The following is a 17,360-nucleotide window of genomic DNA, read 5'->3' as shown; positions in this document are numbered from 1 at the left end:
ACTCCCCACCTGTTGGGAGTGAGACAGGCAATGTAGGAAGCTGTAACATGGGGAAGGCGGATGTTCTGGCACATCAGAAGTTAAGAGTTAATCATTTTTTTTTTTTCTCTATTCCTGTGGGCAGCAGAAGCAGAGAAATGACTTTATTAAGAACAGTTGCTTTTGTCATTCCGTCATCTTGAGGGATTCCAGATACCTTTCTGATATCAAAACAAATTAATCTCCAAAGGTGACTGGTAAGAGTGGCTGAAGCCTCTTGGGATTGGTTGTGTCCAACACAAGGAGCGCTCAGCCCGCGCTGCTGACCTGGCTGACAGCCTGCGTCAGGCTCTCTCTCTGGATCAGGAGCTCCTGGCTCCCTGGCGGTGAAATCAGTTTGACAGCTGCAGGCCTTTACCCTACTCAAAATTCTTGTTGTGTTTTCTGTAATGGGTCACGCACACAGAGGTGAACATTGCACAAATATAGGCAAGAAGTTTACTTCTGGGTCAGGGTGTCAGCTCCATGAGTTTCAGTGTGAGCCTTTCGCAGCCAGTACTTGAGCGTTCTGAGTCTGTATTGCTAGAAAGACCCTTCTGTTTTGGCTTTGTTGGGGAATAGGAATCCCCCAGCTAGAGACCCTTTCCTCTTGCACTGTTCAGTCATAGCGCCACTAGCCACCTATGGCTGTTGACTTATGAGTTGAGGCTGCCTATATTAAGATATGCCACAAATGTAAAATACGCGCTAGAATCCAAAGACCTAGTATGGAAAAAGAACATAAAATATCAAGTTAGGAACTTTTGATCTGATTACATGTTGAAGTGTTATTTTGATGTTATTTTGATTAAAGAAAATATAATAGCCCAAGCATTTGGTACTATCATTAAGGTGCCATTTGGGGTCCCTATGTCTCATAGCAGAGTGCCTGGGTTTGCACTTTTGATTCTGGCTTTTGCTAATGTGCATCCTGAGAGGCAGCTGTTGCTGGCTCAAGTACTTGGGTCCCCACCATCCATGTGGGAGACCCTGATGAGTTTCAAGTTCCTGACTGCAGCCTGGCCCAGCCTTAGTTGTTGTTAGGAATGAACCAGAAGAAGGAAGATCTCTTTCTGCCTGTCCCTGTCCCTCCCTCTCTGTTTTTGCCTTTCAAATAAATGAAACATAAATAAACATTTTAAAAAATAAACTATTATTAAAATTAATTTTATCTTTATTTTTTAAATGTGGCTAGTAAAGTTTTTGTAAATTATAGTGGCTTACACTGTATTTTGATTGTATATTCTATCCTAGACTTTTTTTTTTTTAAAGATTTATTTATTTGAAAGAGTTAGAGAGATATCTTCCATCATATGGTTCACTGTCCAAATGGCTGCGCAGCCAGGGCTGGGTCAGGCTAAAGCCAGGAGCCAGGAACTTCATCCAGGTCTCCCATGTTGGTGCAGGGGCTCAAGCACTTGGTCCATCTGCTGCTTCCCAAGCACATTAGCTGGGAGCTGGATTGGAAGCAGAGCAGCTGCGACTTGAACCAGCTCCCAAATGGGATGCTGGCACTGCTGGTGAAAGCTTAACCTGCTACGCCATAGTGCTAACCTCCTGCCCTAGACCTTTAAACTGTAGTAGCAAGGCAGTATTTGTCTTTTTTTTTTTTTTTCTTAAGATGTATTTATTTATTTGAAAGAGTCACACAGAGAGAGGAGAGACAAAGAGAGAGAAGAGAGAAGAGAGAGATCTTCCATCTGTTGGTTCATTCCCCAGATGGCAATAATAGCCAGGATTGAACCAGACTGAAACCAGGAGCAAGGAGCTTCATTTGGGTCTCCCATGTCAGTGACAGAGGCCCAAACACTTGGGCCATCTTCTGCTGCTTTTCCCAGGTGCATTAGCAGGGAGCTGGATCTGAGTGGACTCAAACAAGCACTCATTTGGGATGCCAGCATCACAGGTGGCGGTTTTAGCCACTACCCCATAATACCAACCTTGTGCAGTATTGTCTTCTTCATACATATGTGCCCAGAACTGAGCAGAATGCCTTATATGTAATTGGCACTATGTAATAAATATTTGTTGAAGAAGTTAATTCTAGCCATGATTTACTCAGTGTGGTCAGGTCTGAGAAATGAGTAGAAACTTTTCTATTTGCAATGTTTGGGTTTGAAAAAGGAGTTAATTAAAGGTGGAGGAAAGAAGTAAAGAGGAGAAATTCTTTAAAGTTTTCCCTTGGCTCTTTGCTGAAGCAAAATATATCCGGGCCTTTGCAGGGCCTTTCCACTTATTGGAGAAGGAGGGGGAGCTGCTGTGTTGATGAAGAGGCCATATCCGAGGGTCTTAATGAGCTCTGCCCTGCCTTGGAGTTCTGGGGAGGAAGAAGGTTGCAGAGAGTTAAGAACCTAAAGGCTACACTCTTAGGGATGCACTTCTTAGGCTATTTATGAAGGTTAGCAAAGCGGTTTGTCTCCCAGGAATCCACACTGGTCCCATCTCTCCCTGTGTCCCCACTTAGACATGACCCTACTGGAACCCTGGGACTGCTGATTACATTTGGGGTGCCCTTAAGCCTTAGGATTCTTAAATTATTTGTCGAACTAATGATTTAACAAATAATACCTTAACCAGGCTCTTGTAAGACTTACCTGTCCTTAGGGATATGTGTTCCTGTCTGAAAATGTCCCCACTTTGTCTCAGTAAGGGTCCTGGCGTCACATTAGATGAGCATGCTTTCCAGAGAACATGGTCAACTCTCAGAAGGCGTCAAGTCACCTTTCCCAGAGTTGATTGGAGGGTCCCAGGCATCCTATCTCCCTGCTTGTGTAGCAGAGCTGGTAACCGCTTCCCTGAGCTGGCCTGGAGGTCCAAGCTGTACAAGAACACTGCTGCCCATTCCCTGGAACGCTCATTTTCAGGAAGTGGATTGGAAGGTCTCTTTGCAAGAGACATTGCCAGGGTTACCTCTGTTTTGCATTTCTTAACTGTGCAGTGTTTAGGTTTTTCCTTTTAAGTGAGGTCCGCTGCCTTTTCTCTCTGCCCTCAGAGATGAACAATCCAGAAATCTTCCGTGGGGGACTCTGGGCTCAGCCTTGGCTGGGCTGCTGCAGCAGGCTCACGCTAATCAGAATCACAGCAGGCCTTGTTTTATGAGCCTGAAAGAATGGATGTTCCCCGAGGGTTGAAGTTCTTACCTGCTGGGGAGCTACAGATTTCTGATTTGAAACCTGCTCTCCTTTAGGTTGAAGCTGCCTTCCCTTCTTCTCCTGGGAAGGAGAAAACACCACCTCCTTGTTCTTGCATTCTGTGGTTACTAGCAGTGTTGATTTCCTCTTCCTTGCTTTTTGAAAGATGATGATGATAGTAGATATTTGTAATTTTTGTGCTTGTGGAAATAAGATGTGTTCACATGAAATTGTAACCTATCCCAGTTAGACTAGGAAGAGAGTGAAAAATAGCAGGTGGTACCCCAGAAACGAAATTGTCTGATGTGCGTTTTCCAAGCAATGTCATCTGCTCAGACTTGCTGGAGCACCTGGTATGTGGAAGCAGCAGGATGCATGAATATAGATGGGACTGGATTTCCACCGCTGGCATAGTGCAGTTCAGTAACAGTGACAAGGTGAGATGTGTAACGTGAATAATAGAGATTTGTCTGTTATTACCAAACAACTTAGCAGGCTGGCAGTGAACGTGGCATTTGTGTCTGTGTGCACCTAGCACACAGCACCCTGTCTCATCAGTTAGATTCTGCAGCGAGCCTTTTCTTTAACAGAAAGGTTTTGCTAGGGAAGATAGGATCATGTGTAAATTATTCCTTGGTGGTAATTTTATTTATTTGTAGTACTGTTAAGAGCTTAGAGTTCTTTCACTTTCAGAGCAGCCTTTTGGAGTTAATAGGGTAAAGGGTTATGACAACCTCCATTTGTAGGAGGGGGGAAGGATGTTCTGGGCGTGGCCCTGACAGTGAGTTCAGCTGCACAGAGACGCTGGGCCACTGGGTGCCTGGTGCACCTCTCCTGCCCTTTTCAGCAGTGCCCTGTCGCATTCGAATTTAATGGAAAGCAGCAGTTGGGACTCCTTCATGAATCGCAGTATAAAAGGCAAAGTGAGTCCAGAGGATGGAGGAAACAGCCTCGGAGTAGGAATCAGGAAGTGCTAAATCTGTTAGCACCTCTGCCTTAATGATTGGTTTTCTGACTTCGGGTAAATAACCTGGCTCCTGCATCTTTTGTTTGACTGCATTTATTAAAAGTTTATTTTTAACAGGCAAATAATAATTGTGTATTTATGGGATTCAGTGTGATATTTCGACACACTTACAACTGTAGAATGGTCAAATCAGCCTGATTTGAGGGCGAGTGTTGCTGCTTGGGACACCTGTGGGTGGCACCTCTTGCAGAGTGCTTGGTTTGGGTCCTAGCTACTCTGTTTTCTGTTACTGCATGCCCTGGCAGGCAGTGGTGATGGTGGCTCAAGTACTTGGGTCTCTGCCACCCATAAGTGGACCTGGATGGAGTTCCTGCCTGCTGGCTTCAGCCTGGCCCAGTGGTAGCTGTTGCAGGCTTTTGAGGAGTAAACCAGTGGATGGAAGATTCTCATTCTCATTCTCTCTCCCTCTCCCTTTCCTTCTCCCTCTCTTCCTTCCTCCTCCCCCCCCCCCCCACTTCCCCTTCTGCTTCTCAAATAAAATGAAGATAAACAAATTTTAAGATCAGATACGGGGTCGGCACTGTGGTGCAGTGAAAATGTTTAAAACCTACTCTTTAGGGCCGGTGCCGTGGCTCACCTGGCTAATCCTCTGCCTGCGGTGCCGGCATTCCATATGGGCTCCGGGTTCTAGTCCCAGCTGCCCCTCTTCCAGTCCAGCTCTCTGCTGTGGCCCGGGAAGGCAGTGGAGGATGGCCCAAGTGTTTGGGCCCTGCACCCGCATGGGAGACCAGGGGGAGGCACCTGGCTCCTGGCTTTGGATCAGCGCAGCATGCCTGCCATGGCTGCCATTTGTGGGGTGAACCAACGGAAGGAAGACCTTTCTCTCTGTCTTTCTCTCTCACTAACTCTACCTGTAAAAAAAAAAAAAAAAAAAAAAAAAAAAAAAAAAAAACCCTACTCTTTAGCAAGTTTGAGATCTGTAGAGCATTATTTGTTAGTCACCACTCTGTGTAGTAGCTCGATAAAGCATGTTCCTCATCTCTAACTGAAACGTTGTGCCCTTTGATCAACATCATCCCTTTTCCATCTACCTGCAGTATTCCCTCCGCCCCAAGATTCTGGTACTGCCATTGTACTCTGTACCTATATGAACTCAGCTTTGTTAGAATCCATAGATACGTGAGACCACACAGTATTTGTCTTTCTGTGCCTGGCTTTTTGCACTTAGCATAATGTGCTCTAGATTCATCCATATTGTCACAAATGACAGAATTTCCTCTTTTTTTTTTTTAAGATTTATTTTATTTATTTGAAAGATAGTTACCAAGAGAGGTAGAGACAGAGAGAGAGGTCTTCCATCCACTGGTTCACTCCCCAGATGGCCACAATGGCCGGAGCTGCACCGATCTGAAGTCAGGAGCCAGGAGCTTCTTCCGGGTCTCCCACATGGTGCAAGACACCAAGGACTTGGGCCATCTTCCACTGCTTTCCCAGGCCACAGCAGAGAGCTGGATTGGAAGAGGAGCAGTCTGAACTAGAACCGGCGCCCATATAGGATGCCGGCGCTTCAGGCCAGGGCTTTACCCAGCTGCTCCACAGTGCCGGCCCCTCCCCTGTTTTCAAGGCTGAATAATATTCCACTGTGTTCATGGACCACATTTTCTTTATCCATCCATTGCTGACAGGACATCTGTGTTGCTTCCGTGTCTTAGCTATTGTGAGTAATGCTGTAGCGAACACGCAAGTGCAGGTGTCTCTTCAGCACTCTGGTTTCCTTCCTTTGGAGACCTGTGCAGAAGTGGGATTGTGGGGTCACACAGTGACTCTGTTTTTCGTTTCCTGAGAAAGCTCCAGAGTTGCTTCTATAGTGGCTGTTAATTTACACTCCCTGCAACATCACACGGGGGTTCCCTTTCCTCTGCACGGGCCCCAGTACACGTTATCTTTTACCTTTTTGGTAACAGGCGCTGAGTTCTCATTGTGGTTCTCGTTTGCATTTCCCTGGTCATTAGTGATGAGCATTCCTACCTGATTCGTTGCCATTTATGTGTCCTCTTTTGAGATCCTCTGCTGGGCCTCCGGGCCTCATTCAGTTCTTCTGTAAAGTGAAATTTGGGCGTACAGCAGGCTATGGGGTTGACATAGGTGATATTCTGTCTTTGAACTACTTGCGAGTAACTGTAAAAAAGGCTTCATGATCTTTCTTAGACATAAATCAAAACCGCATGCTAAGGGGTAGTTCTGGGGGTTGCATCTTAGCCTACCCCAGGGGCCCCATCCCGCGGCGGCTTTGTTCCTTGTGATTTCTGTACACTTAGGAACGTTCAGGAAGTGGTAAAAATGCATATGAAAACGATTCTGTTAAAAAAGCCACTAATGCACGTGGCACTGAGAGACTTGGAGGGTCTGCTGAGGGACGAGGCGCGCTCTCCCTGCCCCGGGGAGACTCCGTGCTCGGCACTCTCCGGGCTGGTCCTGAAAGCTTCAGGACGTGTCCCGTCTAGGCTTTTCTATGGCTTTTCCAGCTCTAAATCCCCGTGTTTCTCTCCTCTCTTTTTCAGCCCAACAGGGGCACAAAACGTCCCCGGGATGACGAAGAAGAGGAGCTGAAGACGCGCCGGAAACAAGCTGGCCCTCGGGAGCGCGGCCGCTACCGGGAGGAGGAGCTGACGGTGGTGGAGGAAGCCGATGACGACAAAAAACGGCTGCTTCAGATTATCGACAGAGATGGCGAGGACGAGGAGGAAGAGGTAACGGGCAGCGGGCGACAGGGGGAGCTGGGAGGGCACCGACTGGGCTGCCCCCACCCTGTGTCTGTAAAGGGTCAGTTGGGACCAGATACTTGACTTGGACTTTCCAGCTGCATCTGTAAAATGGGGCTAAGAATTCTCCCTCCATAGCACTGATGGGAAGGTTGTGTGGGCCTCTGTCCTTAGGGCACATAGGCAGCTGCTTCTCATCAGGCTCAGTGCAGGTGTTGCCTCCTCCAAGAAGTCCCGGCTGCCTCCCAGGCACCTGGCAAAGCCGTCCTCTCCTTCTCTCATCACCTCATGCCCTGTATTGTCCTGACAGCGCCTGTCGTGACTGGAAATCCTTGTCCTTCCCCCAACCTCCCACGAAGACAGGGACTGGCTCTGGTAGGTACACGGCTCTATCCCTGGCCCTCCGAGCAGTGCCTAGCTCCTGGTCGGCCCCTAATAAATATTTATTTAATGCGTACCTGAATGAAGCTGAGGAGAATAGAGGCGAAATATCAGTGATTAAAAACAAAATGACCTGGCCGGCGCCGCGGCTCAACAGGCTAATCCTCCGCCTAGCGGCGCCGGCACACCGGGTTCTAGTCCCGGTTGGGGCACCGGATTCTGTCCCGGTTGCCCCTCTTCCAGGCCAGCTCTCTGCTGTGGCCCGGGAAGGCAGTGGAGGATGGCCCAAGTGCTTGGGCCCTGCACCCCATGGGAGACCAGGAGAAGCACCTGGCTCCTGCCATCAGATCAGCACGGTGCGCCAGCCGCAGCGCGCCGGCCGCGGCGGCCATTGGAGGGTGAACCAACGGCAAAGGGAGACCTTTCTCTCTGTCTCTCTCTCTCTCTGTCCACTCTGCCTGTCCAAAAAAAAAAGACAAAAAAAAAAAAAATGACCTTACCTCTGTGTCTTTGTAAATCCTTAAGCATCAGCTTGTGTGTTGTTTCACGTTGGCATTTTGTTCAAGATGAATTATGGAAATAGATTCTTAAGAGCCAGCTGTTTTTTGGTTCCCTCAAAGACACGCTGCTAAGTTTGGATTTAAAAACGAGGCTGGAGCACAAGTCTGAGGGGAGAGAGACATGGATTCGTATGCCACGAAGGCTTTCCTGTGTTCTGGCGGTAGCTCTTTCCTTGTTAGGGCTTGTAGGACTTGTACCAGTGCTAATTTGGAGTCTGCCCCTAAAAGGTGGTGGCTCTCTGGAAAAGCGTGGCGGGAAACCATCTTGAGTTTCCTCTGAGGGCAGCAGCCTTGCCAGGATTTAGACAAACTGTGTGCAGCACACCCTCCTCCCCTCCTCCTCCCCAGCTTCTGCTCAGCTCTCAGCCCTGCAGCAGCCGTTAATTGGCAGGTACAATTCGCGTGTAGGGCAAAGACTGGTGCTAGTGGGTTACGGTGGTAGCTGTCATAGGTAAGTGGTTTCTAGCCTGGGAGACGGAATGTAATGTGGGACCAGGCCTTCTGTTAAGGGACAGAGAAAAAGAGATCGCCTCATACGGATGACACACGGAGGGCTGCAGGTCTGGGAGTTATTTCCTCACTGCCACCAAAGTCCCATCTGATGAAAAACAAGTGATGTTTGCCCTCGCGAAGTCACGTGTGCTTGTAAAATATTATTGTTCTTTTTGTGCTACATCCCCAGCATTCATCTTTCTGAAATCTCCCTCCGGTTTCTGACGTTGAGCTATTGGAGAAACTGCTGTGGCCGCTGACTAAGACTGATAATTCGGGTTTTCCCCAGTTTTGGAGGGAAATTAAAGGGGAGAAGGCCAGACCCTGGAGAGATTAGGACTTCGGAAATCCCACGAGAGCTGGAGGAACACTACCAGTGGTGGTGACGTGTTAGCCAAGGGAAAGAGAAGCAGGGGTTCTGATGGTGCGTGGAAGTGCCTGACCCTCTCCTCGAAATGTGGGGCGGGACGTCGGGTACTACTGAGAACTGTGTCCTTTAATATAGCGCACAAGCAATTTTATATACGACCTTTCTTTAACTCTATGACCTTGAAAGACACAGGTAACGTTTTCCTGCACCCTCCTCCCCGCTTCCCTCCAGCAGATCTTTACTGGGCACCTTCTATGTGCCAGATGCTAGAGAATTAGCAGTGAACAGGTAGACATGGGCCAGCAGCACCGGGGTGTTTGCTCTGGTTTGGGGCTGGAGTGATCCGGGCCCTGCCAGACCTGCCTTGTATAGGTCTAGGTGAGGGATGTAGGATTCTGTTCCCAGTGCCAAATGGATGAATTGACTAAAGACTTAATGTCTTGGAATCAGCTGGACCTGGTGAGGGTTTGAGGAAGATATTCGGCAAAGTAACATGTAACATCGCCAACAAGTAGCGAAGCTGAGGCCTGGGTCCCGACTGAGGAAGAACACTGACCTCGGGGACTTCTCTCTCTGCTGCAGACCCTGGGGAGGGTGCAGGCCCAACAGAGTCTCTCATTATCCAGGAGTTGCTGACACAAATATGTTGTACCCCAAATGAATTTATAGGTCCTCCCCACTTAGAATCCAGTAAATGAAAATTGAATTAATAATCAAGTAATAACTAACATTTTTGAGTACTTAGAAAATTGTGGGCTGATTCTGTGCTTTCTGGAAGGATCTAGTTCAAGTTTTCTTTGTAGCAGTTTCTTGCCTTCAGGAGTGAGTTGTCTGTGTCCACAGAGCTGTGAGGCTGGGAGTGGGGAGAGTGTGAGAGAGGGAGGTGCATGGCAGCACCTGCCCACTGCCCTTGAGCCGGAAGTCAGCTGGAGTGAATCGCAGGCCGAGGGGGCATGTGACCTAGTGTCTGAGAAGCTTGTAGCCCCTGCTGGAGTGCCTAAAGCTCAATACCTAGCTCTGGCTCCTTGCTCCAGCTTTTGCTAACATGCACCCTGGAAGGCAGCAGTGATAGCTTAAGTCATTGGGTCCCTGCCACCCACATGGGAGACCCGGATTGTGTTCCTGGCTCCTGGCTTTGGCCTGGCTCAGCCCTGCCATTCTGGGCATTTTAAGAGTTAGCCCGTGGATGGGATCTCTTATCCATCTGTCTGTCTCAGCTTCTCAAAAGAAAAAAGAAAAAAAATTCAGAAATTTTGGTGCACAATTTTCAACAATGCATTCTGTTTACTTTTGGTATTCCAGGGACTGAAGTGGGAAACTTGGGTATGATCTGCTAGCTGTGTATGCTGCTTCTGAGTAAAGCTACTGAATTCTCTATGCTGTGTCAGGATCCAAGTACTGGTCCAAATCCCTTCTCAAAGCTGGTGGAGTCCAGACACATAATGTATAAGAAAAAAATGCAAGACAGAGACTGTAGCTAGTTTGCTATGTGCAAAAGTAGGCAGTGGGCTGGATTTGGCTCATGGATAGTGGGTTGCTGACCCTGGAGTGGAAAAAGATTAAAGGCCTGTCGCTGACTCAGGCTTAGCTTTTGACCAAGTGTTTCTGAACCTCTGAGTCCTAGCTTATGTGTACAACAGAGGAAAAGGATAAGGTAAATATTTTAAAAACCTAATATTGTTGCTCACTGTGCTATATGGCGTACTCAAGAATTATTTGTTGAACGAATGCGTCTTTAACACCTTAAGCAGAATCCCGTTCCAGACGCTGGTCGCTAGGAAGATACCCAGAAGGACACAGAGGCATCTGGTGCAGGCCTTAACTCTCATTCTGGTGGGAAAGGTGGAGCGTGTTCGCTGTCCCAGAGGGCCGCAGCAGAGTGAGGTGGAGTGTAGGAGCCACAGGAAAGACGTGGTGACAGTGAATGGGAAATCCCTGTGGACTGAAGTTGTCACATTTGTGCCTTTGTACAGGAGGAACCACTGGATGAAAGCTCAGTGAAGAAAATGATCCTCACGTTTGAAAAGAGATCGTACAAAAACCAAGAGCTGCGAATCAAGTTTCCAGACAATCCGGAGAAGTAAGGCTCTGCCCTGCTGATACCTTTCTCCCCTGTGACGTTTGCTTGCTGATTTTGTTCTGTTTGCTTTGGCTTTGTGATCCAGGTCAGGTGTCCCAGGATGACCTGCATGTCTGGGAAGTCACTAACAGGAGCCCCAGGACTCGAGTCAGGGGTGGTCGGGACTTGGTTTATTACGGTGAACGGGTACATGGTGGGATCCACAAGGGCAAAAGGCGCAGGGGGCGGAGTCTGGGGAAGTTCGTGTGCAGGCTTCCTGAGTTTGCTGCTGCACCTCGGCGAGGGTCAGCCGGGCTCCTTTCCGCAGCGCTGACGTGCATCAGCTGCAGGCCGTGCTTGGTCCGCGGAAGCAGGAGTTTTCTGAGGATGTTGACGTAGGCGTTCTGTGCCAGGAACAACGACCAGACTTCCAGACTCCCAGGAGGAAAGCAGCTGTTCAGTGCCCTGGGCTGGCAAAACAGCCCTATCACTTGGGGAGCATTTCCAAAGCCAAGTTCCCAGCTGCCAGCCCTGCAAGCAGAGCCTTCAGAAGAGCAGGGCTGCTGTGTTAACTCTTTCCCTCATCTGCCTTCGCAGTGCCCTGGGAAGACAGACCGCGACTGCCACTAGTGACAGCCCTATTGCCGAGCAAGTGTCGAAAGCTCTGGGGTCAGACGCTGTGTGACTCCCTTGTGACCTTGAGTAGCTCCCTCACAGGGTTGTTGTGACTACAAAATGAGAATAATGGCAAGTCCAGTGCCTGGCACACAGTAGGTGCTCAGGGAATGATAGCAAGGCGTTCCTGCACTGGCGCCTCAGCGCGTCTGAGTGCTGTAATGAGGAGTCTGATATCCAGTCACTCTTGAATCCTAGCTAAAGGAGTTGCCCTATTTATACAGATGTTAATGTTGTGACTTTGTCTCCTCTCCCTGTCTTTCTCCCTTCCTGGACATACAGATTTAATGAATCTTAATGTGCCTGAGACCCTTAGGAGTTAAGAGTTGAGTGGTACAATCTTTGCACTCAGATTTCTAGGTGACTGGGAAGACTGACAGTAAATGCAAGGTGGAATTAAAAATACACCTTAAAAGAGTTAGAAGCAAGGGGTTGTGGGAGCAAAGGGGATGAGACAGCAAAAGCCAAGCTGGGGGCAAGTGAGGGCGTTCCAGAAAGGCTGGTGTTTGAGTGGGACCTTGAAGAATGATTTTGATTCTGTTAGGGGGGAAAAACCCGGACAGGCATGTTAGGCAGCATGAAGCGCGTGAACAACAGCAGACGCGTCCGAGGGCACGGAGCCTTCATGGCTGCGCAGGAAGGCCGGTGTGGGCCACTGTGCTCTCCTTGTACCGTGGATGGGGAAGCTGCAGGGCGCGAACCCACTTCCTGGATGGAGGGTCATGCCTTCTGACAGCAGGTGCAGCTAGGTCTGAGTTCAGCCTGCCCAGCCCCTGGGTCCTGTCCTTTTTTTTTTTTTTTTTTTTTTTTTTTAATTTTTGACAAGCAGAGTGGACAGTGAGCGAGAGAGACAGAGAGAAAGGTCTTCCTTTGCCGTTGGTTCCACCCTCCAATGGCCTCCGTGGCCAGTGCGCTGTGGCCGGCGCATCACGCTAATCCGATGGCAGGAGCCAGGTGCTTCTCCTGGTCTCCCATGGGGTGCAGGGCCCAAGGACTTGGGCCATCCTCCACTGCACTCCCTGGCCACAGCAGAGAGCTGGCCTGGAAGAGGGGCAACGGGACAGAATCCGGCGCCCCGACCGGGACTAGAACCCGGTGTGCCGGTGCTGCAAGGTGGAAGATTAGCCTAGTGAGCCGTGGCGCCGGCCTCCTGTCCGGTTTTGTGCTGACCTCCACCCCATGCTGGTACTTGTCATACCACACTCTGTGTGTTTACGTAGACAAGCTATACATGAATTGTAAGAAACACCAGCCATGCACAAGTCAAAGGAAAAATGAAAGCTCTTCACTGTACTGACTCCGTTCCTCTTCTCCTCCCTAGAGGTGACCCTGGGAACAGATCTGGAATATCCCTTTAGATTATTTGCTGTGTATTTATATACTTGGGTGTACAAGTATGCAAATACTTTTCTTCCTATGCAAATCAAGTTACGTATCTTCTGCCCCTTGATATTTCAGGTCATAGAACAGGAGGTCTTTCCATGTTAGTGCATGTATATCTACCTTTTTTCCCCAAAAGATCTCCATGTTGTTTAAATTTTTTTTTTTAAGATTTATTTATTTATTTGAAAGAGTTACAACATGAGAGACAGAGATCCTCCATCTGCCGGTTCACTCCCCAAATGGCTGCAACAGCCAGGGCCAGGCCAGACCAAGGCCAGGAATCTGGGTCTCCCATGTGGGTGGCAGGAGCCCAGATACTTGGGCCATCTTCTGCTGCTTTTCTCAGGCCAATAGCAGGGGGCTGGTCCAGAAGTGGAGTAGCTGAAAACTAACTGGCGACCATATGGGATGTAGGCATTGCGGGTGGTGGCTCTTCCTGCTATGCCACAATGCTGCCTTCCACCTTTTTTAAAACATTTATTTATTTTGAAAGTCAGAGCTACAAGAGGAAGGAGTAGGGGCAGAGGGAGAGAGAAAATATGAATCTTGCATCTGCTGGTTCACTCGCCAGGTGGCCACAGTGGCCAGCCCTGGGCCAGGCTGAAGCCAGGTGCCAGGAGCTTGCTCTGGTCTCCAACATGGGTAGTAGGGGCTCAAATACCTGGGCCATCCTCTGCTGCTTTTCTTAGGCCATTAGCAGGGAGCTGGACTGGAAGTGGACCATCTGGGACACGAACCGTCATCCATAGGGAATGCCAGCGTCATTGCAGGTGGTGGCTTTACCTGCTACACCACAATGCAGCCCCTATCTATTATTTGTCTAACTGGTGCATAGCATGTCTTTGGAAATACCATGATTTATTTCATTATTTTTCTACTGATGGGCATTTGATTATTTTACGTACTGAATTTATGAGCAGTGCTGCAGTGAGCTATCCTGTCCATTGGTCATCCGCATATGCTTGTAGGGTGGATACTTATGGTTGAATTCCCAGATTGAAGGATAGTAACACTTTTAAAAGGTTTCTTTATTTATTTAATTTGATAGGCAGAAAGAGACACACATAAAGAGAGAAAGAGATTTTCTATCCACTGACTCACCCCACAGATACCTACAACAAGCAGGCTGGGCCAGACCAAAGCAAGGAGCCTGGAACTCCCTCCTGGTCTGCCACGTACTTGCACCACCCCCTGCTGCCTCCCAGGGTGTGCATCCGTAGGCAGCTGGAATTGAGAGTGGAGCTGAGCTCAAACCCGGGGACTCCGACATGGAATGCAGCCATCCCAATTGGTGACTTAACCCCTGCACCTAACACCCACTGTGGATGGAGATGTTTTTCACTTTGAGAGCGCTACCAAATGCCCGCCCTTCAGTCTGCCTCCAGCAGCGTCTCCTTCTCTGTGTTCTTGCTCACAATGGACGAGACCAGTCTTGAACATCTTGGCTGTTTAACTGTTTTCTCTGAGCAGTGGCTCCTGCATTGGACTCTGTTCCTTTAAGAGATGGGCTTTTGGCCAGCATCGCGGCTCACTTGGCTAATCCTCTGCCTGCGGCACCGGCACCCCGGGTTCTAGTCCCAGTTGGGTCGCTGGATTCTGTCCCAGTTGCCCCTCTTCCAGGCCAGCTCTCTGCTGTGGCCCAGGAAGGCAGTGGAGGATGGCCCAAGTGCTTGGGCCCTGCACCCGCATGGGAGACCAGGAGGAAGCACCTGGCTCCTGGCTTCGGATCAGTGCAGCGCCGGCCGCAGCGCGCTGGCTGTAGTGGCCATTTGGGGGGTGAACCAACGGCAAAGGAAGACCTTTCTCTCTGTCTCTCTCTCACTGTCCACTCTGCCTGTCCAAAAAAAAAAAAAAAAAAAGGTGGCTTTGCCTGCCTTGTTGCCGTGGTGCCTTCACAGAGTACCTGCCATGGCTCCTGTGCTCAGTAAACATGAGAGTTCTTGCAAAGCCCATGTCAGCCTTTATACCCCCATCCCCTGGTACCTGGGGATACATAATGAGGAAGCCGTGCTGTGGGTTGGTAACATTGGGATGGGAATTGAAGAAATCCAGTGTATTTCTTGTTATACCAACGTTGCCTTTACCTACTTGGTAGGACTACTTCTGGCACTTTAGGGCAGAGGGTTATATTCACCATATACACCTCAGGTACCACAGATGCTCCAGTATACACCATCATGAACTAGTTTTAAGAAAGTGTTACTTGGGGCTGGCACTGTGGCGTGATGGATAAAGCCACCGCCTGCAGTGCCGGTATCCCACATGGATGCTGGTTCAGTTTCCGGCTGCTCCACTTCTGATCCAGCTCTCTGCTATGGCCTGGGAAAGCAGCAGAAGATGGCCCAAGTCCCTGGGCCCCTGCACCCATGTGGGAGACCTGGAAGAAGTTCCTGGCTCTTGGCTTTGGTTCGGCACAGCTCTGGCCATTGCGGCCAATTGGGGAGTGAACCAGTGAATGGAAGACCTCTCCTCTCTCTGTGTAACTCTGACTTTCAAATAAATAAGTAAATCTTTAAAAAAAAAGTATTTATTTTTTAAAAATCCACAGTGTTTTCCATTCCAACAAACTTTGTATACCATTTTATTTTTTGAATCTGAACACGTGAACACTGAAATTATACATAAAGCACCTTTCCCCGCCATGTCGGAAAGCAGTTATGAAGCTACATTGTGTTTTAACCTTGAGTTCTTGAATTCTTACTAGTGTGATGTCTTTCATAATTCTCTAGACAAGCGAGGTGCAATTAAGATGAAAATTGCTAGAGCATGTTGAATGAAACTTTCCAGTTGAGATCAGAAACATTCAAATTTATTTTCCCATATATGCCATTGTCATTTTGATCGCATTGCCCCAAATGCCTCTTTTCATCTGGCTGAATTTCAGATTCAATTGACAATTCTCCTCATGCAGCCTTGGCTTTGCACCGTGTGGCCTTTCTCCCAAGCATCATGTTGAGAAGAGTGTGCTGTTTCCCTAGTGAGCCCTGTAATAGGTCTTTGTATTTCTGCAGGGGCAGAATTCTTTCGTGATTCTCAAGCTTTTTGGTCTCAGGGTCCCTTCACACTCTTAAATTATTGAGTACCCCAAATTGCTTTTCTTAGAAAATTCTAGAAACACAAGAATATCCATTGGAGGGGCAGGCATTTGGCTTAGCCACTAAGACATCAGTTGGGCTGCCCGTGCCCTGTATCAGAATGGCTGGGTTCAGGCCCAGCTCTGCTCCTGATTTCAGTTTCCTGCTGTTGCAGACCCTGGGAGGCAGAAGGTGATGGAGCAAGTAGTTGGGTACCTGCCAACCACCTGGGAGACGTGGATTGAGTTCCTGACCTTGACTTCTGCCTGGGCCTTCCCAGGCTCTCGCAGGCATCTGGGGAGTGAACCAGCAGATGGACATCTCTCTCTCTTCCCCTTTTCTCACTCCCCGCTACTTTCTCTGTCTTTGCCTCTCAGACAGGTGGGGGTGGGCTTTGTGGCCCAGTGAGTTAAGCAGCTGCTTGAAATCCTGGCATCCCATATCAGAGCTTGTGTTTGAGTCTGGCTGCTCTGTCTCTGATCCAGCTCTCTGCTAATGTGCCTGGGAAGGCAGCAGTTGATGGGCCATGTGGGAGACCCGCTTGGAGTGTCAGGCTCCTGGCTTTGGCCTGGCCCAGACTGTCTCAGTGTTTTGGGAGTGAATTAGCAGGTGGAAGATCTCTGTCTTTCCCTCAGTATTTCTCACTGTGCCTTGTAAATAAATAAATCTTTAAACAAGCAAATTTTTATTTTAAGTTAAAAAGAAAAAATTCACAAGTACACATTCATATGCCATCAGGGTAATGATATCATAGGTTATGGGAAATCCCACTTCTGAGAAGAACAGGAGTGAAAAAGGCAGATAATGTCTGAGAATTGTTATGAATTTTTTTTTTTTTTTTTTTTTTTTTTTTGGACAGGCAGAGTTAGAGAGAGAGACAGAAAGGTCTTCCTTCCGATGGTTCACCCCACCAAATGGCTGTTATGGCCGGCGTGCTACGCCGATCTGAAGCCAGGAGCCAGGTGCTTCCTCCTGGTCTCCCATACGGATGCAGGGACCCAAGCACTTGGGCCATCCTCCACTGCCTTCCCGGGCCACAGCAGAGAGCTGGCCTGGAAGAGGAGCAACCAGGACAGAATCCAGCGCCCCAACTGGGACTAGAACCCAGGGTGCCGGCGCCACAGGCGAAGGACTAGCCAAGTGAGCCGCAGCACCGACCATGAAATAGTCTTGATCTTACATAACCCTGAAGTGGTCTCCTGCTGCCTCCTCGCCCCATCCCAGTGTTCCAGGACCACACCCCAAGAACTGCGAATTTAGATGGAGGAAGCGTCATGGCTCCCAGCAGTGATTGCTGGTGTTGTGGTTGCATTTAGGACTCACAGGATGGCGTCACCTTCCCAGTGTTTCTGAACCTTGCTGGTCTCTTGCTAACATTCACTCTGTGGTTGCAGGAGATCATCCTGCTGGTCCAAAGGAAGCGTGCAAAGGCAGGCTGAGAGAATATTCTCGGTCGTGTCAGTGGAACTGACCACCCCATCTTGGCCT

At 48.9% G+C, this 17,360-nt stretch overlaps 1 protein-coding gene across 1 annotated transcript in view; it reads left to right on the top strand.

Moving 5' to 3' along the window:
- Positions 1-17,360, top strand: part of CTNNBL1 (catenin beta like 1) — a 170,483-nt gene that overhangs the window by 34,034 nt on the left and 119,089 nt on the right. Inside the window, exons 2-3 of the mRNA XM_089307131.1 lie at positions 6,678-6,866; positions 10,655-10,761. Of these exons, the coding sequence (XP_089163257.1) occupies positions 6,678-6,866; positions 10,655-10,761 (296 nt within the window). The remainder of the gene's footprint in view (positions 1-6,677; positions 6,867-10,654; positions 10,762-17,360) is intronic.

Source organism: Oryctolagus cuniculus, chromosome 11 (assembly GCF_051225735.1).
Source record: "Oryctolagus cuniculus isolate XC-2025 breed Fujian yellow rabbit chromosome 11, ASM5122573v1, whole genome shotgun sequence".
Taxonomy (NCBI): Eukaryota; Metazoa; Chordata; class Mammalia; order Lagomorpha; family Leporidae; genus Oryctolagus; species Oryctolagus cuniculus.
This window is presented reverse-complemented; position numbering and strand designations above follow the sequence as displayed.